Source organism: Sitophilus oryzae, unplaced genomic scaffold (assembly GCF_002938485.1).
Source record: "Sitophilus oryzae breed Bouriz unplaced genomic scaffold, Soryzae_2.0 scaffold_1274_pilon_pilon, whole genome shotgun sequence".
Classification (NCBI taxonomy): Eukaryota; Metazoa; Arthropoda; class Insecta; order Coleoptera; family Curculionidae; genus Sitophilus; species Sitophilus oryzae.
In genome coordinates this window covers 2,147,308-2,169,209 of record NW_022145920.1, presented here as the reverse complement: position 1 = coordinate 2,169,209, position 21,902 = coordinate 2,147,308, and the positions used below count along the sequence as shown (strand labels likewise).

Sequence of the window (21,902 nt, the reverse complement as noted above, 5' to 3'; positions counted from 1 at the left end):
CGATGGTCTCTCGCCGTTACCCTCCTTGAGCCGTAGTATTGCTCCGATGTCTGGATCTTCCAATTGATTTTTCCTCAATTGTGTCATCGTCCATCGTTCGTCAGTTCTCAGTTTAAAATTCCTTACTCTGATAGTGCTTTCGCGATGTTTCATTTTCTTGTCCAAGGTAGCTCGTCGTTGATCTGGCTCGTTGTCGATAATTTGTACCCGTCCTACACGGCACCCAGAGGTTTTCTCCATTTTCCCGAACACAGTCTTCTTGGTATCACCAGGTATCATGACAATTTCCGCTGATCTTGCTTCCCTATTTCCTGGTCTCTTTAGATACAGCAAATTCCTCATTTCCGATTTTCAGGATGTTTTTATGGTGATCGAACGAAAAACCATGTTGACTGATCACATCCATACCCATGATAAAATCATCTTCAATGTCTGCCACTAAAACGCTATGCCGAAACTTCAAATTCCCTAACTCCAGTTCCATGAAATCCTCTCCCCTTACAACGGCCATTTCCCCCGTAACTGTACGTAAATACACTCTTCTTCTAAGAGACATCATCTTCAATCCTTGCACTGAGTTAGTCCGCACAAACGATATCATGCGCCTGTGTCCACAGTCATTCGAATTCTTCTACCATTGACCTTCCCATTGATCACCAAACTGTCAGCGGTTCTTCCTAGGCTCCTAATGGAAAACATCCTGGAGGCTCTGTTTTTTTCATCGAATACTCGCCCATTAGCAATGATTTCCTGGTGCCTATGTTCTCTGAAGGGTAAACGGAATCGCATTTTAACGCGTCAATCCCGTTTGATGTAGCCATTCCTGCCACATCTATAGCAACTTATGTCCTGGGATCTTCCGATGTGCCGATGTTCTCTAGATGATGAACGGAATGGCATTTGGATGCGGCAATCCCGTTGGATATGGCCATTCTTGCTCTTGTTCAATAGTAACTCACATAGTTTATTAAACATCTCCTCCAAACGTATGTGAGAAGTCTTTGGCTGTTCCTCAACCGTTACCGATCTTATTCTCGGTTTTGGAATGGCACTAAACGCAGCTTCTATTTCCAGCGCCCTGACCAGTGCTTCGCTGCTGGTAGAAAATCGGGATATTTGCAGCGCCCTCTGTAACTCGATGTCCTTCAGCCCGCTGATAAAGCACTGAGCAGCGAGTTCCTCCCTAAATCCTTTCGGTGCTTTTGGATATGCTAGGTGTACCAGCCGACGTAAGTCTGCTTCAAATTCCTGCAGACTTTCTCCGGACCTCTGCAGGCGTGTCTTGATCTGGGCCTGGTAAAGTTGACGTCGATGTTGGTCGCCATATCTTCGGTCCAATGCAGCAACCAAGGTTTCGTACTCCTGCTGTTGGGCTGCAGGAATAGTTTGCAGCAGTTCTAGGGCAGGGCCACGCAGCGCGATGACAAGTGCCGCTGCTTTTTCCTGGTCAGTCCATCCGTTGGCAGTGGCGGCTGCTTGGTACATCGTCCAGGTCGTTTGTCCATCGTAAGTCGGGGCCTTAAGATTCGCAGTTCCCTGAACGCCAGGGATCCTTACATGTGCCTTGGTCTTATGTAGGTCCATTTCTAACTGTGCCGTTTTCTGTTGAAGGCGCCCCTCCATATCTTCTACGGCTTCTTTGAAGTGGTTCTGCTGTTCCTGGCAACGTACTTCCAACATTGCTTGTTGCTGTTCCCCCACGCTTTTCTGAAGTCGAATTTCTTGATTTTCTAAAGTTTTCTTAAGACGGTCCTGATCTTCTTGTCTTTCTTTCTGGCGGCGCATTTCTATATTTTCTAAAATTTCCCTCCATTCATTCTTCTGGCGAATTTCTAAATTGACTAAAATTTTCTCAAGCCGGTCCTGTTCTTCTTTGTCTTGTTGTCGTTGAATTTTCAAATCTTGGAAAAAATTTTCAAGTCGGTCCTGTTCTTCCTGTTTATCTTGTTGTTGTTCGAATTTCAAATGTCCGAAAATTTTCTCAAGCCGGTCCTGTTCTTCTTGTTTTTCTTTTTGTCGTTGTAATTTTTCCACTTCTTTATCTTTACCTAGTCTCTCTTGTTCTTCTGCTTCATATTCTCTTCTCTTCTCATATTCTCCATAAAATCGCCCAATAATTTGCTTACTTCCTCCATTTTCTTCGCTTGCTCCCTTGTACCAACCATAAAAATACTCTAATTCGGTCGAAAAATCTTCCAATCCACTTAATTTCTTCTTAAAATCCTCTTGAATCGCACTTCCGACACCAATTGTTACGGATTCTGTGGGTCCACTAATTTAAACTCGCGATAAAATACTTAACGAATTTATTATCTCACTTTATACACACAATAACTAACTATTTATTTCACCAAATTGTCTGATTTACAATTTCCAAACGCGGTATATTCAAACTTCAAAACTGTCCAACTGTCGATTACGCCGGCTTATATACTCTATGGGTCTTCCGGAAAATTCTATTCTAGAATTCTGTAGAATTTCTTTTACTTTCTGGCGAATGTGCCATTTTTCTTGACTCGTTGCGGTAAGGTAGGCAACCAGTAATACAGTTTAGCGGCACACATCTTGACAACATGTTTTAAATTATATATAAATAGTTATTTTTCAATAATAAGGGGCTGTCCTCTACCGAAACCACTGCAACCTGTAAGGTCTATTGTTTTTGTCCCCTATGTCTGCACCCATTCTGTCATCCCTGTACCCTGTACCAACTTATGCAGGTGCTTGATAGGACGGGAGCATAATTCCTCCGGTTCTAGTCTTGCTTTCTCAAATAAAATGCGATCCAGTAACATCATACATAACTCTTTGTTACTTTCAGTTTTTTATTATTTTTGACAGCTCAGAATTTTACAAAACCATGTTACAAAAAAAAAAAATTAAGACTTATTAATATTAAGTAATAAGTAATTAGATTTCATGAATAATGCAGTATTTTAAGGTGTTTTATTTGCTTTCGATACAACACAAATATTATCAATTGAATATTATTGTTATTGCCTATTTACGAACGTAATATAAAATTTCTCTTTTATATCTCCTTTACCAGATATAATTTAGTTTGATTTTGGAGTGCAAACACTGGGGCAAAGTTAGAAGGCAACCTAATATCTTTATTGTGAAAACCGATATTTATTTTGAAGGTACACAAAATTGATAGCTATAGATTTATTTTACACGTATAAAAACGTATGTTATTCAAAATAATATAGAATTACATTCTGCAAATTTGGCATAATATTCCTACTGAAATAATATTCCTTCAATTTTGGGCCATAGATCTTTTATATTTATCCGTATAGATTTATTTTTATATTTTCTTTACCAGACGTTTTGGATTACTGTAATTCAGTGTTTCCCAAAGTGATATAAAGCATGACCAATTTTTAATAAAAAATTAGACGACCTTCCCGTTCAAAGTAATTTGCAATGTCGTGACATTAACATATTATGTAATTAGAGTGATAGATAAAATTAAGGAGTTTATAAAAAAATAGATCCATGGTTGCCTTCACTTGACAAAAAGGAGCTCAATTTCTTCCAGTAGTTCAGAAAATTATGGAAGATATATCCAATTACTGGCGACACCCCTAGTTATTAATAATTAATTAAATATATTGAAAAATGGGGGGTAGTAGCCCCATAATCCTCACTTTGGGAAACACTGCTGTAATTGATCAGTGATTTAGTGTCTATTTCGGAATTTTTTAAACTGTGATATCGGGTTGCTTATTTCGTAATACAATGACAAACAATTGTTTTCGATCACTTCCGGTTTCACAGGAAATGACTACAACTTTTAATTTTTAAATAACACCTTTGGTATTTTTTTACTTTACTCGATAGAAAATGACACTTCGAATAGAATGATATGTCATATGTCAACTTTTGACATTTTTGCATATGGTTTATTTGAAATTGTAACGTGCGGTTTATAACGATAATTTGACTCGAAATACCAAGTGTGTTGTATCAAATAATTCGTAAAAAAATGCTTTTTTCAAATATACTAATGAGCCACCCTGGTTCCATTTGAAAAAATTGAGATATGATTAAAAATACCATTTCAGTATCTTTTAACCGGCCAGGAAAAGACACTAAAAACATTAGACGATAAATCTATTTTTTTCCAAGGCTCCTTGATTGAAAATTAGTGTTTTAACTTAGCCATGGCACTCTAGATTGAAATTTAAAAAATATTTTGTTTTTGAGCGAATATTTCAAAAGTTGACATATTATATGTCATTCGATTCAGAGTGTCATTTTCTATCGAATAAAGTAAAGAAATACCGGGGGTGCCATTTAAAAATCAAAAGTTGTAGTAATTTCCGGTAAAACAGGAGGTGACCGAAAACAATTGAATACGTAAATCAATTCTAATTTATGTCATATACTAAAATACCAAATCTCGGTTTTTATCTAAAAAAATAAAAAAATTATAGGGGTGAACCACTATTGAGACGCACCCGGTAAATATCTTTATGAAACTTGGGGATTCAAATATATTTCCTCCATTTTCTTCGCTTGCTCCCTTGTACCAACCATAAAAATACTCTAATTCGGTCGAAAAATCTTCCAATCCACTTAATTTCTTCTTAAAATCCTCTTGAATCGCACTTCCGACACCAATTGTGGGTCCACTAATTTAAACTCACGATAAAATACTTAACGAATTTATTATCTCACTTTATACACACAATAACTAACTATTTATTTCACCAAATTGTCTGATTTACAATTTCCAAACGCGGTATATTCAAACTTCAAAACTGTCCAACTGTCGATTACGCCGGCTTATATACTCTATGGGTCTTCCGGAAAATTCTATTCTAGAATTCTGTAGAATTTCTTTTACTTTCTGGCGAATGCGCCATTTTTCTTGACACGTTGCGGTAAGGTAGGCAACCAGTAATACAGTTTAGCGCCACACATCTTGACAACATGTTTTGAATTATATATAAATAGTTATTTTTCAATAATAAGGGGCTGTCCTCTACCGAAACCACTGCGACCTGTAAGGTCTATTGTTTTTGTCCCCTATGTCTGCACCCATTCTGTCATCCCTGTACCCTGCACCAACTTATGCAGGTGCTTGATAGGACGGGAGCATAATTCCTCCGGTTCTAGTCTTGCTTTCTCAAATAAAATGCGATCCAGTAACAACATACATAACTCTTTGTTACTTTCAGTTTTTTATTATTTTTGACAGCTCAGGATTTTACAAAACCATGTTACAAAAAAAAATTAAGACTTATTAATATTAAGTTAATAAGTAATTAGATTTCATTAATAATGCAGTATTTTAAGGTGTTTTATTTGCTTTCGATACAACACAAATATTATCAATTGAATATTATTGTTATTGCCTATTTACGAACGTAATATAAAATTTCTCTTTTATATCTCCTTTACCAGATATAATTTAGTTTGATTTTGGAGTGCAAACACTGGGGCAAAGTTAGAAGGCAACCTAATATCTTTATTGTGAAAACCGATATTTATTTTGAAGGTACACAAAATTGATAGCTATAGATTTATTTTACACGTATAAAAACGTATGTTATTCAAAATAATATAGAATTACATTCTGCAAATTTGGCATAATATTCCTACTGAAATAATATTCCTTCAATTTTGGGCCATAGATCTTTATATTTATCCGTATAGATTTATTTTTATATTTTCTTTACCAGACGTTTTGGATTACTGTAATTCAGTGTTTCCCAAAGCGATATAAAGCATGACCCCTTTTTAATAAAAAATTAGACGACCTTCCCGTTCAAAGTAATTTGCAATGTCGTGACATTAACATATTATGTAATTAGAGTGATAGATAAAATTAAGGAGTTTATAAAAAAATAGATCCATGGTTGCCTTCACTTGATAAAAAGGAGCTCAATTTCTTCCAGTAGTTCAGAAAATTATGGAAGATATATCCAATTACTGGCGACACCCCTAGTTATTAATAATTAATTAAATATATTGAAAAATGGGGGGTAGTCGCCCCATAATCCTCACTTTGGGAAACACTGCTGTAATTGATCAGTGATTTAGTGTCTATTTCGGAATTTTTTAAACTGTGATATCGGGTTGCTTATTTCGTAATACAATGACAAACAATTGTTTTCGATCACTTCCGGTTTCACAGGAAATGACTACAACTTTTAATTTTTAAATAACACCTTTGGTATTTTTTTACTTTACTCGATAGAAAATGAAACTTCGAATAGAATGATATGTCATATGTCAACTTTTGACATTTTTGCATATGGTTTATTTGAAATTGTAACGTGCGGTTTATAACGACAATTTGACTGGAAATACCAAGTGTGTTGTATCAAATTATTAGTAAAAAAATGCTTTTTTCAAATATACTAATGAGCCACCCTGGTTCCATTTGAAAAAAATGAGATATAATTAAAAATACCATTTCAGTATCTTTTAACCGGCCAGGAAAAGACACTAAAAACATTAGACGATAAATCTATTTTTTTCCAAAGCTCCTTGTTTGAAAATTAGTGTTTTAACTTAGCCATGGCACTCTAGATTGAAATTTAAAAAACATTTTGTTTTTGAGCGAATATTTCAAAAGTTGACATATTATATGTCATTCGATTCAGTGTGTCATTTTCTATCGAATAAAGTAAAGAAATACCGAGGGTGCCATTTAAAAATCAAAAGTTGTAGTAATTTCCGGTAAAACAGGAGGTGACCGAAAACAATTGAATACGTAAATCAATTCTAATTTATGTCATATACTAAAATACCAAATCTCGGTTTTTATCTAAAAAAATAAAAAAATTATAGGGGTGAACCACTATTGAGATGCACCCGGTAAATATCTTTATGAAACTTGGGGATTCAAATATATTCTTTTTAGCCGGCCATACTAACAGGTATGGTAGGCTATTAATATCGTCAAAAAAAAAGTTTTTTTAATTTCACTCAAAATGAGTTATTTGGGTCATAAATGACCTAAATACAAAATATTTTCATGGTGTCTGTCTGCCCCTCTGTCTAACACGATAACTCAAAAATCGCTAAACCGATTTTAACCAAATTTGGCACAAAAATACTGTGGCATCCGAGAATCTGGCCATTAGTCTGAGGGGTTTAAAAATTTTAAAAAATCGTAACTCCAAAATTACAGTACCTAGCTAGCGATACGCGGTTTTCAATTTAAGATTAGGAACAATATTTGCAACAAAATTTGTAATAACATCAAAATCAGTCAAAGTTGCAGTTTTTGAGATAGAAAAAAAATTGGAAAAATTCCTTTACTTTGAAACTAAAAGAACTGCCTACCAACTTTTTATTAACATATTTTAGTATGGGCGGCTATACGTGCCTCCCGGCGCAAATTTTTTAAATTAACTATCTAACACAACAAAATTAAATTTTTTCGGGGATTTAATTCTTCAATTATCTCATCCGCAACATAAGGTTTTAATCAATTATTTCTTTTGTTTATAACGTCGCGCGTCGCTCGTCTGAAAAGAAATGTATACTATGACATATAGTTATCTACATCTCTATATATTTTATCGATTCATGGTCATATAATCAGTCCATTAGGGAAGTCGCGACTTTGATATATTAGGCTAGCTTATTGGGTCATTACCGCTCTTAATCCAATCGATGTCTATGCCTTTTGGGGTCTGATTTGCTAAAGGGCCATTAGTATGCAACTGATTACAGGTGAGATTTTGTGTGTTTGCTCGTTGGGCTTTGTCCATTGGCGTCATTCTAGTATGAGAGGGAGTATATCTTCTACTTAATAGGGAATATGTAATTTTCTAGAGTGCTAATATATTTTAAGCAGTAAAGGAATGAAAATAAGAAAGATACCGGGTGCGTCTCAAAAGTGGCTCACCCCTATAACTTTTTGATTTTTTCAGATAAAAAAATGTTAGTATATGACATAAATTAGGATTGATTGACGTATTCAGTTGTTTTTGATCACTTCCTGTTTCACCGGAAATGACTACAACTTTTGATTTTTGAATGACACTCTCAGTATACAGGGTGGGCCAATGGAAACTTTCCACTCCAATTTTTCTCGTTTAAAATTAAAAATATATAATAAAATCACTTTCACACCTACAACCCCCAAGGCGGGGGAGGCGCCACCCCTAAATTCTTAAATGGAAAGGGGGGCCGAGTGATACCTCATGTCAAAGGTCTTTCAATTCCCTTTCTAATGATATAAGATATCATGTACTTTAGTTCAGTAGTTTTAGAGATTTATTGATTTAAACTAGATTTTAATTTATGAGCTAAGTGGTGAAAAAATCGGTTTTTATTTTTTTTCTCTTACTGTACGTATTTTTTTGGCAAGCTGTGTATACTAAAAATTTTAACTAATTAAACTGCATCGATCCACGCCCAAAAATCTTTCAATTCGGAATAAGTAAAAAAAGTTCAATTTTGGCCGTGAAATTTTTTAGAAATTTTAAAAAATAAAAAAATTTTTAAGCTTTTTTATTTAAAAGCTTAATTTTTAGTATACACAGTTTGCCAAAAAAATACATACAGAGAGAGAAAAAAAATAAAAACCTATTTTTTCACCATTTAGCTGATAAATTAAAATCTACTTTAAATCAATAAATGTATCACTCGGCCGCCCGTTCCATTTAAGAATTTAGGGGTGGCGCCTCCCCCGCCTTGGGTGTTGTAGGTGTGAAAGTGATTTAATAATATATTTTATCCCCCTTGAAAACTAAATCGACGTGTCCGGGCGTTTTTTCCAAATTTTAATTTTAAACGAGAAAAATTGGAGTCGAAAGTTTCCATTGGCCTACCCTCTGTATTTTTACTTTATTCGATTGGAAATAAAGCTAGAGAGAATGACGTATCATATCTCAACTTTTGGAATCTTCGCATATGGTTTATTTGAAATTGTAACATGCTCTTCATAACGACAATTTGACTCGAAATATCAAGTGTATGGTACCGTATTCATAAAAAAATGCTTTTTCTAAATATGCTAATGAGACACCCTTGTTCCATTCGAAAAAATTGTGATATGATTAAAAATACGATTTGGGCATCTTTTAACTGGCCAGAACATGACACGAAAAACATTAGACGATTAAATTTATTTCTTCAAGGCTCTTTGATTACAAATGAGTGTTTTTAACACAGTAGATTGAAATTTAAAATATTATTTTTTAAGCAAAAATGTCAAAAGTTGACATATGATATGTCACTCTATCCCAAAGACATTATAAAGATAGACCGAACATCTCATTCATAAATACTCGTTGGTAGTGTATCAAACATTCCAATGTGTCAAACAAGGACAGAAGAGACAGAGAAGTCTAAAATTTCCGCATTCGCAAATGCCGAAAGGCGCATTTGAATTGTTCTAATGGCCAGTGGCATATCTTTTTTTGGAACGAATTCAATTAGTAAAGTAAAAGTAAAGTAATTAGTAAAATGTTTACTCCATATTAATATACTACATTAACACTTTTTCGTCAGATGAGTTTTGTTATAAAGTCTAATATAATAATACAATTAATATCCCACATATACTTATGTTGAAACGTTAGTAGTTATCGAAAATCACTCCAACGTCGATTTTCAATTTAAACTTTCAGTTACTTCTATATAAACTTTCAGTTACTTTTGAATATTTACGGCTTCCGAAACAGTTCTATATTAGGTTTGTGGTTGGTGACTTTTCTTTCAATTTTTTTTTCATAATATGGAGGCATTTAGGCACATTTTAGACATTTTTGTAAACATAGGTCGCCGGAACATATTTTCAAACCAAACTTATAGATTTGCCATTAAATTTCCATTCCAGAAATACCTAGGGTTGCCACTTGTTCTTTTTTGAAAAGGATAGTCCTTTTTTGGAATAACTTGTCCTTTTGACTTTTTTTGACTTAAAAAGTCATTTTTATTTACGTATTTTCCCTGAGAAAATTACCTACAGCAAACAGAATTATTCTCTTTTCGCCCAAATTTAATTAGGAATGTTATAAAACTTAACTTATAAATAAATTTTTCTTGTTTAGAATAGGCAACATTAATTAGAACTTCCCGTTTAATCTCAAATGATAGTTTAGGTTTTAGTTTTACCTTTTTTTATCTTAAAAAGAACTTTTCAAAATTAGTTCCTAATTAGTAACGATTTAGTTAGTTCGCAATCGATAGCTTTCTGTGAAGTACTGTGTAATAGTTGTTTAATCTTGTATTATTAATAACTTTCTATACCTAAAATCAATATTTAATGAGAAAATTGTGTTTTTTTTGAAAATATAAGACAAGATTTGACTTTCGGTCTTCTTCTTGTATTATGATGACTCTGATACGAGGTAATTGCCTTTTAGTCTCCCAATAGAAGGCATTTATCATTAAAAGTATAAAATCTGTGTGCTACAGTATGGGATTTCTGTCGCATAATAATGAATACCTATTACGTTTATTTACAAATCCATTACTTTTAAAGGTAACTTCATCAGATAATCAAATTTTAGTTAAATGTCCTAATCTTCATTGTATATGTATTGCGGTTTTAATCACCCTGTATGTTGACAAAAATATTTTGAAAATGTGCGTTACAATGGCCCCCATCTTATGTAAAAAATTGAAATAAAAATCACAAACCAAAAACGTAATAGGTAAAAAGCTTTTTTGGAGGCCTGGGTCACTCTCTTATATAGGTATGTATAAAACTAGTAGCCTAAGAATTATTTACAGTTCGTCCCATTCTAAAAAAGTTAAACACACCGTACAAATAACTCTAGGAAGATGTATTTGTACGGTGGTAAAAAGTTGTCTAAACAAGGCCGAAGGGGCAGATATAATAAAGCAATAAAATGTAAAAAAGGACGGGTAAACACCTTTGTTTATTTATTGAGCAAAATTCCATTAGAATATCGTATATAATGACCAAAATAGAACGCAATTTTAAGAAAAAAATGTCACTTTCTGGCTTATAATAAAGTTTCAAATGTAACGTCTATATTCAAATTTGTTATGATCTACAACAGTTAGGTAGTAATTGAGACGAATTATAATTCAATTACCGGCTACTACGTTCTTGTTTTAATAGATCAAAATTCAACAAATATAATTAGAAATTATTTTAATTGTGAGAGGCTCCCTTGTGGGACGCCTATGTACGATTACGGCGCGGCGGAAACAATACCTACCTGTGAAAAGACAAATTCGGGTAATTTGAGCTTATTTGTCCACACATTTGACACTGTCGTACCATACTGAAAATTCGCAGATTCAAAAGTACATTAAACAAAAACAAAAACTACTGAAAAACACTGAAAAGTTCACTTTGGACTTGATTCCGACTTCAAACACACCGTAAGCTAAACGTAGTACGCTATAACGGACCAGGGGCCGTCGCGAGGGGTGGTGGGACGGACGGCTCATTTCATTCTGGGGCCCGATTCTGTAAACACTTCTCTTGTCTAGTGACTCATCAATCGTATACAAATAGCATAGGCTAGACAGGAAATTTCTTGCTACGGAGCTTACAGAATCCCACTGCTGGAAGACTAGCAGCGACGTTGCCAATAGTTCTAGACGTTTCAGCACGTAAACATGTCTTTTAATAGTCACGCATATATCCTCTGGTTAATAACATATTATTACGCATGCTTCTTTAAAAATAAACTATTAATTTAATTAAGAAATTGAGATTTATTGATATCCGGTGAAGGTTTTAAAGTCACCTTTTCTGCAAATCAAACTAAGTAGATAGGCGCAAATTTGATATGTGTCAATGTCGCCTTCTCTATCTCAGTTGATTTTTACAGTACGTAGTCAACCTCCGAATGTTTGATCGGGTTAAAATGCATTATGTGATATCTGTTCTTCCTAAATCTATGCTCTATCCGGAGTGTCATTTTCTATCAAATAAAGTAAAAATATGCGGAGGGTGCCATTTAAAAATCAAAAGTTATTGTAGTCATTTCCGGTGAAACAGGAAGCGACAAAAAACGAATAAATACTTCAATCAATCATAATTTATTAATTTATGTCATATACTAATATACCAAATCTCTTTTTTAGAGAGAAATAAAAAAGTGGTGAACCACTTTTGAGACGCACCCGGTATAAAGTTAAAGTTGTTCTCAAATAATTGTCTAATATAATAATAACTATACTATACTGCTCTATATTTTAATTAAAAAGCACTAGCTATAAGCTAAAATTAAATAAACTATTATAAGCAACGGTGACAAAGAAATATATAGTTTGACAGATCGCAATTTCTTTATTTTTTATGGTATAAATTTTCATCAAAAGTAATATTTCACATTAAATAACCACTAAATAATTGTGGTTTAATTTAAAGCGAGCCTAAACGAAAAGTTTTAAATAGCACGATAAAAATATTTAGAGCTTAAAATTCTCTTTTCAATCACTGATCACTTTCTATACTAAATATCATTTCAGAATCACTTTCTAAACTAAATTTAGATGAGAATTATAATTAATGTTGACATTTTAAACATAAACTAAAAGTTGATAATGACGAGTGAGAGGAATATGTTTTTGTCCCAAGTAGTGGGAATTGGCCGGTTCTGGCGCACAAGATACAGATACACTCGGGGGAATAGGCCGGTTCTAGACCACAAGATACAGATACACCCCTTTCCACCCCTCACCCCTCATTCTCTGGTTGTCCCCCCACCCACAATCCTGACTCGAAAGATACAACATCCTCCCACCGTTTGCTATCCCCCTTCCCTTTATATCCCGCTTATTTTAAATAGGATCATTACTCGTTATCTCAGTACTAATCAGTTTATCATGGAGTAAAGAAGGTAGTTTCTTCCATAGACGATTTTTATAAAAATTAGAAGTTGAATTATCAAACCCATAGAACGAAAAACCTACAAAAGTTATCGTTATGTTTAAGTGCAGTGAATGTAACAAGTGTTTCAAACATAGAACAAATGTATACAGACACAAAAAGGAATCATGTATTTTCCGTTCCAGTTGTTCAGGATCTGAATTAAAAATTACTAAGAAAAGAAAGGCTGCAGATGACATCACAGATATTCCTGAAAAGAAGTGTAAAGTTGACAAGAAAGTTCCAAAAATAACTTTAAAAATTTTGTCGGGAATGCGGTATATGGTTCATAAAAAATAAAATCAGTGCACATTTACGATCAAATCTCCACAAAAGTGTTGTGATAAAAAACAATAGTGAAAATGTAAGAATCATAAAATCGGCCCTTAAAAACCGAATTGTGTCTTTTATGTTACTTCCATCTAAGGATTATATAGAAATTGATCAATATTTTGAAGATAATAAAACCAAAGTTGATAAATTAATTAATGAGGATTAATAAAATACATCTTCACTAAAATAAATGGTAGAGTTGTTTGGTCAATTTGTTCTTCAATCTAAGGAAGTTATTGAGACCAAATCTTTCAACACACGAAATAAAGTTATACATTTTGGAAGTAACCTCGATAATATTTTTCATGATTTTCTCGATACTGTTAAAGAAAAAATATCTATATTCGCAGAAAATGGATCCGGATGGGCTTTACAAATTATATCTGGAGATCTTAATAGATATAATCCTATGAGAGGATCTTCATACATTCCTTTACCAAGAGATATAGTAAATAAGAAAGCTGTGATCAATGTGCAAAATAAAGATCAATTTTATTTTTGGATGGAGTCTTATAAGCGCAAAGTTTCCAGTTGAAGTAAATAGTGACAGAACAACATCATATCCTGATTTTTTTACACATTTCGATTTTAAAGGTATAGAATTCCCAAGTAAAACTAAAAGACAATACAAAATTTGAAACAATTAAATGAAATATCCGTGAACGTGTATGGTCTAGAGAGTGCTTTTTTTGAAGACAATAAAGTTTAAAACATGAAGTAGTTGGACCTCTTTATTATAGTGATAAAAAATTAACAAACCATGTGAATCTGTTACTAATAAGTGATGGTAAAAATAATCATTATTGTTGGATAAAAAACATGTCTAGATTAATATCAGCTCAAATTAATAAAAAGGAACATAAGAAATATTTTTGTGAAGGATGTTTAATTTATTTTACTTCTTAAACCTTTGGATCATAAAAAACCAGAAGATAATTTGCAATCTTATACTATTAACACTTTTAAACATGAACCGTACGCATTTGCTTATTTTATTAAATGTTCATATGACGACTCTTTATCTGTAATAGACTATTACTTCGGAATGATGCGGCCGAGGAATTTTGTAAACGAATTGAGAGCCATGTACATCGAATTTATAATGATTATTTGAAACATGTAGTTCCGATGTTTCCATTAACTGAGGAAGAGAAAGTTACATTTAGGAGCATTGCAATTTGTCAATTTGTCGAACACGCGATATTAACAGGAGTTTCAAGGCACTAGGAATCATCAAATCATTTCACGGAAAGAAATTAGCGCGGTAACGCTTGCGACATTACTCATTTTGATGTGACAGGAACCCACATAGCACGGTAATCCAATTCCTTCTCCACAGCACAAGCAACATGTCGCACAAGACTTCCTCAGAGTATTATAGATACATCAATGGCTCTCGCGACTAGCACATTATATCAACGTATTTGACTTTAAACTAAAAGACTATAATATTTAATCCCATATTTTAATACAAATAAAAAAATAAAAAGTTAAACAATTTACATCTTTGTAAGAAAAATGAGTATTAAATTCGACGTATCAATAACTCAAACAAAGGAAAAATTAATTTCATTCTCAAAATCATTTGGTAGTTAAAAGAAAAATAAAAGAAGTTTTTTTTTAAATAAAAAATGTTTATGTCAAATTAAGATTTTTGGATTCCTTTCGTTTGTTAATCTTCTTTAAAAATTAGGAGAAAGTTTAGATCCAGATCAGTGGTATTGAAATAAATAATTCAGGAACAAACAGTTTGATGAAGTAGAAAAGAAGGGAATTTATCCTTATCATAATGTGAATTCTATTGATAAATTATATGAAACTAAACTACCAAGTATTGATAATTTTTATGATACACTTAGAGAAGAACCTATTGATCAAAAAGATTATGATAGAGCCATTAATGTGTGGAATTTATTCAATTGTCAAAATTTAATGGATTATACAAAAATTTATCTTGTGTCTGATGTTCTAATATTAACAGATTTCTTTGAAGCCTTTCGAAATGTTTCTATGAACATCTATTGTTTGGATCCGGCTCATTACTATACAGCTCCAGGTTTAAGTTGGGATGCGATGTTACGAACAACAGATGTAAAATTAGAATTATTGACTGATATTGACATGATTTATTTTTTTAAAAATAGTATAAGAGGTGGTATTTGTCATTGTAGTGTTCGAAAAGCTGAAGCTAATAACCCTTTTATTCAATTTGACTCTTCAAAACACAATTCTTATATTATGTATTTAGATGCAACAAACTTGTATGGACATAGTATGAGCCAGTACCTGCCTGTAGGAGATTTCACTTGGTTATCAAAAGATGAAATTAAAAATCTTGATATAATGTCTATATCACAATATTCAGATTACGGCTATGTATTTGAAGTAGATATTAATTATCAAAAAATTACATGATAAACACAATGAATTACCATTTTTGGCTGAAAATATTTGTGCACCTCGTTCTACTGAAAAAAATTAATTTGCAATTTAGAAAACAAAAGAAATATACAATTCACTATCAAAATCTTCAGCAGGCGCTAAAAAATGGTCTTGAATTAATAAAAAATTCATAGAGCAATTAAATTTAGACAGTCACCGTTTCTTAAACCATATATTGATCTAAATACTGAAATGAGAAATAAATCTAAAAACAAACTAGAAAAGGATTGTTATAAGTTATTTAATAATTCTATTTATGGTAAATCTTTGGAAAATGTTGATAAACGTGTGGATATTAAACTGATAACTCTGGAAAATAAAGGTAAAACAGTGTGGAGCAGAAACATTAATTGCTAAACCTAATTTTAAATTCGTTGGTTTTTACTGAAAATCTGGTTGCAATTCAAATGGAGAGAACGAAAGTATCTTATGATAAACCAATATATATTGGATTCAGTGTTCTAGAATTATCAAAAAGTGTTATTTATGAATTTTATTACGATTATATAAAAAATAAATATGGTGAAAATGCAATTTTATTGTACACCGATACAGACAGTTTGGTGATATATATGTAAAAACAAGAAAATTTTTACCAAGATATGCAAGAAAATTTACATAAACTGATACATCCAACTATGATGAAAATAATGTATATAAAATAACTAAAAATAAATCTGTCTTGGGTCGAATGAAGGATGAATTTGCTGGTAAACCTATTTTAAGTTTTTATGGAACAGGAGCAAAGGCTTACTGTGTAAATCTAGAAAATAAATCTGAGAGAAAAGCAAAGGGAGTAAAAAATATGTAATTCAAATTCTATTACTTCAGAAGATTATAAAGACGTTGTTCAAAATTCTATTATTAAATTTAGAAATATGAATATTTTTAAATCAATAATGCATGATATGTATACACAATTAAAAAATAAAGTTGTATTATCACCTAATGATGACAAGCGATGTATAATTCCTGGAAGTTTTAGAACTTTAGCCTGGGGGCATAAAAATGCGAGTACTACTGATGATAAAGATGTTAATGATGCTATAGATATTTTAAACAGTATAATGTATGATGATGTATTATATTAAATGTATATATAAAATTATTAAAATAAATGTATATAAAAATATATAAAATTGTTTAATTTTTCATTAGTTTACGGCTGAATCCCTTCTAAAATGGAAGCAGTAAAGGCAATACTGTTATTCTCCATCTTGGGAAATATCCTATATGTACATAAACCGCCAAATCCATACCTTCAATATTTGCTTAAATGAAAGAGTAAAATAGAAACATATCCACAATGTTATAAACCTATGAATTTTTCCCGAATAAATGATATGAATGTATTTTCTTATGATTTAAATACCACTAATCATACATTTTTTAAAATTTTGCACATCTATCCAAATAGATCTCGAATATTTTCTTCATGGTACGAAATTAAAACAACAAATTGTTCTCTTCACAATGTAAAACAGAACTGATTATTCATACACCATACTCTTTACATTAGCCGGTGTATTAGTGATATTACTGATAGTTTCAATTCTCTTTTGGTATTTCACAAAGATAAATTAATAACGATAACCCCGTTTCATTTTGTATCCTCCCATCAATACAATCCCCTTTCCATTTTGTTCTTGGTTATTTAATCAGTGACAAAAATATTTGCAAGCATTCTGTTTACAACACTGCTCTTAATATAACCTTAAAATGCTTATCAGGCAAATTTTACAACCAGATATCGCTAGTGTATCGATAAACAAATTAAAAAAGTTGAAAATTTAGAAATAAGCGCAGCGAGATTTTAATTAGTGAATCAGTATATTATATTAATAAATCAAGATCCAAATGGGTTAGCGTTGGATTTTTATTGGAAAGGAAATACTCTCAGTAATTAAGCTTGGAGGATACAAATACAATCAACATATAATTTTCAATGAAGATCAGTGGATCTCGTTTTTAAACAATCAAGGGATTATGTTGAGCTTTATTTACTCCAACAGCTATGGTTGGCAACCTATGCAAGGAGATGGATACGAGATACATTTTATCTTTATGGGTGATTCAAGAGTTATCAAAATAACTCAAGACGGAGGAAGCGAATTATACTTAGCTGGTGATACCATAAACGAACTTGTAAATTTAGTGAATTTGGTGAAATATCGTTTTGATATGTTGAAATTTCAAGAATTTTCAAAATATTATAATACTATCGTTAGTGGAGTCTCCCTGCAAAATGGAATTTGATTAAAAAATATTTATGATGTAATCACACCTAATCCAAACAGTGCTAATGTTTGCTGTGTACTCGAGTTACTACAATTTTATCCTGATTGTGTTATAGAAGATGTAGAAACTTTTGCATGCAATGAGTTTGTGAAAAGTATCATTAAAAAATAAAATTTATTCATTCAACTATCCATTTTATTTCCCCCCACCACTTAAATTTAGTACTTAATACCGCTAGTTTACTCAGTATCTTTCAGTCAAGATGTGGATGGCATACGTAAAAGTGACACCAGCTTACGACTTGATATCTGCTGTGGAGAAAATTTAAAAATTTGAAAACTTAGAATTTGATGCGGACCATGAAGCTGTTTATGGTATGGAGAAATTCTATACTGCTGAAGAGTGTAAAGAAAGTGCTAAAAAATATCGAAGGGGGGTTGAAGCTTGTGATATATATTTACATCAGATATAAAAACTTTCGCAAATAGAATTAAGGAGCTGGATCTAAACCACTTTTTGAATGAAGTCAAAAAATTTATACCCAAATATATGTCTGAAGAAAATGTAAACGAATAAATTTTTTATTTTATGTGTGTGTTTTATTTAATCCCATCAGAAAACTGTTTTACTGTATTTTGCTGTCTGTATGCTGTATTTTGCTGTCTGTTTACTGTCTGTTTGCAGTATTTTGTTGTCTGTTTGCTGTATTTTGCTGTCTGTTTACTGTCTGTTTGCTGTCTGTTTGCTGTATTTTGCTGTCTGTTTGCTGTATTTTGCTGTCTGTTTGCTGTCTGTTTGCTGTATTTTGCTGTCTGTTTGCTGTATTTTGATATCTGTTTACTGTATTTTACTGTCTGTTTGCTGTATTTTGTTGTTTGTTTGCTGTATTTTGCTGTCTGTTTACTGTCTGTTTGCTGTATTTTACTGTATTTTAATATGTGTTGCTGTTTAGTACAGATAGTAAATAAAACTCAGGTTATTAAATATTTGCTTTATTCAATCATTAAAAAATTATTATACAAATAATAAACGTTAGTTAGAGCACAAATGGATGGTGATTTTGAATGATGAGAACACTGAGGCTCTCCTGGCTGTATGGTTGGGTTTTCATCGAGTTCCATCACTGGTTTTAATGAGTACTTTCTTATATATTCTGCTTTCTCTCTCTCTTTTACATATACATGGTTTACTTTTTCAGTGATATCTTTGATGATATCGGAAAACTTATGGATTGGTGTATATCCTTTATACCATGGAAGACAATGATGATTTTGCATTAACCAATTAGCTTCCTTGACCAAGTGTGGTGGTAACTGATTTAAATTAAAAGGTCGTTTAAACAGGAAATGACATATCTTTTTTCCATCATATGCTGCTAATTCTTTAGGAATAAATCGATTGTTCTCTACTTTAAATCCTTGAACATCAAGCACCAGTAACTTCATATTTTCATACGTGAAAATTTAATATACATTGATTTTTTGTTGGTGTAATTTTGTATTTGTTGTTTTAATCTCTTTAATTTTTTTAAATATTCAGATACACGTAGTTCCAGTTCTGTATTCATACTGATATCTGATGTTGATCAGTTTCTACATTTATGTAGTTAGAGTTGCATGCGCATTAGAGTGGTTTAACAATTTTTGTTAAGGGGTTATAACTAAATACTTTGTCATGCAAAATCAGAAGATGTTTCTTTTTTGATATTAGCATTTGTTTCAAATTCCACTCTCATTACAATAGAACCGGTTTGTAGAAATTCTTTTTGATGAGAACAGTCAATATGTGTAACTGGACAAATACTCTTAAATTTTTCCGGATTGTAAGCAGAATATTTGTTCTCTTTAAAATTTAAATATAGGTCATGATATGGATATCTTTCGGAATTTAAAAAGATTCGGATATTAGATAAATCAACATTATCAAATTGACTCATATCTTTAGTAACCTGTCCTTTTCTATCTTCTTGAAATGCAATTATGACATGACGAGGAGCTTCGAGTTTACTAGTGGTTTTTACTGGCCATGTGTGACGAGTGGTCTCAGGTAATGAAAAATATTAAATAATTTCCCAACTTCGAAATCCAATTAAAAGTTCTTTGTTTGATTCTAATATCTTAGTTAGAGCAAGTTGTTGAGGAATATCGACTGTAATATGAGGGATCTTCCAACATAGTTTATCAATTGAAACCTTTGTCGTTTCAACAGTAGTTGTTGGAGGGGTTGTATCATCTTTAAAGAAAACGGCATCTAAGTCATTACTAGCCCTAATTAGGACCAACTCTTGTTTCATATTTAAAATAATTTTCTTATAATCTTCAAAGAATCCAAGAAGTATTTTTAGGGGTATAGATACATTAAATTTTCCATTGTCATCTACCAAGATTCTATCACTTTCTTTTCTGTCTGGGAACAATCCAGCGTTCTGCAGTTTAATGCTCTCATTGGTATTGAAAGAAAGGTATCCTTTTAAAGTTGAAGCTAACCCAACGTTCCTTACAGAATCTATAGTAACCCCGTTAAGTTCAAAGCGAATTTCTCTAAATAGAAATGCAATGCCGTTATTAACAAACTTTAATTTTTTTGTGTATTTGTCTTCATTATTTAAAAGAGCTCCCTCAATATATAAAAGATTTTCTGAAGGTAGCGTATACGCATCAAGTTCTTGAATTGGTATTCGTATTTCATCGTTATAATCAAATTTCGAAGAGATGAATGGTTGATATGTATGTAATTCAGTACTAACTATTGAATTGTCTACATAGAGTTTTTCTGTTACATTAAGTATATTCATTATTGTAAGACTTTAAACCCCAAAGATTAGAGAAATTGGCGGTTTTCTGGTGTTAGCTTCTCAGAGGATCGTTTAATACTATTCTTACAACTAGATGTAGTCTTTTTATAACGTTTAATAATAACAGCTGGTGGTATTGGCCTATTATATCTGATAACCATTATTGTCGCTTTTTAAATGTAGTCTAACCGTAATTGTTTCGTTTCGAAAATTAATAAGATCTCCGTTCTGATCGATTATTTTTACGGTAATGTTGTTGATTGCTTTAACGCTGACGGGAAAATATAATATGGGTAGTGGGGATTCCACTATTTTATAGCCTGGAGCTACTGCGGGAAAACATTGATGAATTATGTGTACAGGTTTACAATTACTAAACGATCCTACACAAATGTTGCAATCAATACAAATAGTGTTAACTTTACTAATATTGACTACATTATCTGACTGATTAATTACATTAGCTTCAATCACTCTTTTCTCGAAACCTAAAAGTCTACCTATTGAATCGGTTTTTGTAAAATCAATTTTTTCGGTGCAAAAAATATGAGATTTTAAAGTGTTTGTATTTGACTTAAGTGCAAACCCAATAGATTCGTTTTCAAAATTTTCTCGAATACCATTTTTAATGTATTTTTCTATATCAACGATGTCATAAGTACCTTCCGGAATTGTAATAATTTTATCTGATATGTATACTTTATTATTTTTCCCTTCTTCTACATTAGGTATACTCATAAATGTCTCAAAATCAGCCAAACCTAAATAGTAATCTTTTCCATCGTCTAAATAAATAGGTGGATTAAAATCGGCTGATAATATTGAGGAATTCCCTGTAATCGCAATAGTGGTAGACATTTTACTAACATGTTTTTCAAACCTAGTATGTTTTTATATCTTATTGAATAGAAATTCGAGTGAGAGTTGTCTACAATTGTCTGTATTAAATTTCTGTTTTGTTTCATAAGTATAAAATATGTTCACTTTTCCATTTGAATTAAAATATTTGAGCAATTTAAGAGGTGGTTTTAGATTTCCGTAACTATCAAAATATATTACATAACTTTTATTCTTCTTGTAAGCTGTCCAATGGGAGCCTTTGTGCTCTTTACTATCCAAATTGACAATACCGCTCTCATTTATTTTAATTTTCTTAGGTAAGTTATTACGCATAAAAATACCTCTAAAATTTGGTATTTCTTTCGTATATTTTAGCAAATCGATATTTGTCAACGCTTTTTTTGGGAACCGGATTTTTTTTATTGT

At 32.0% G+C, this 21,902-nt stretch overlaps 1 protein-coding gene across 1 annotated transcript; it reads right to left on the bottom strand.

The window, feature by feature from the left end:
- Positions 1-19,901: 19,901 nt before the first annotated feature.
- On the bottom strand, positions 19,902-20,636 carry LOC115874306. Its single transcript, XM_030889413.1, has one exon. The coding sequence runs from the start codon at positions 20,634-20,636 to the stop codon at positions 19,902-19,904; it is 735 nt and encodes a 244-aa protein (XP_030745273.1).
- Positions 20,637-21,902: the final 1,266 nt, after the last annotated feature.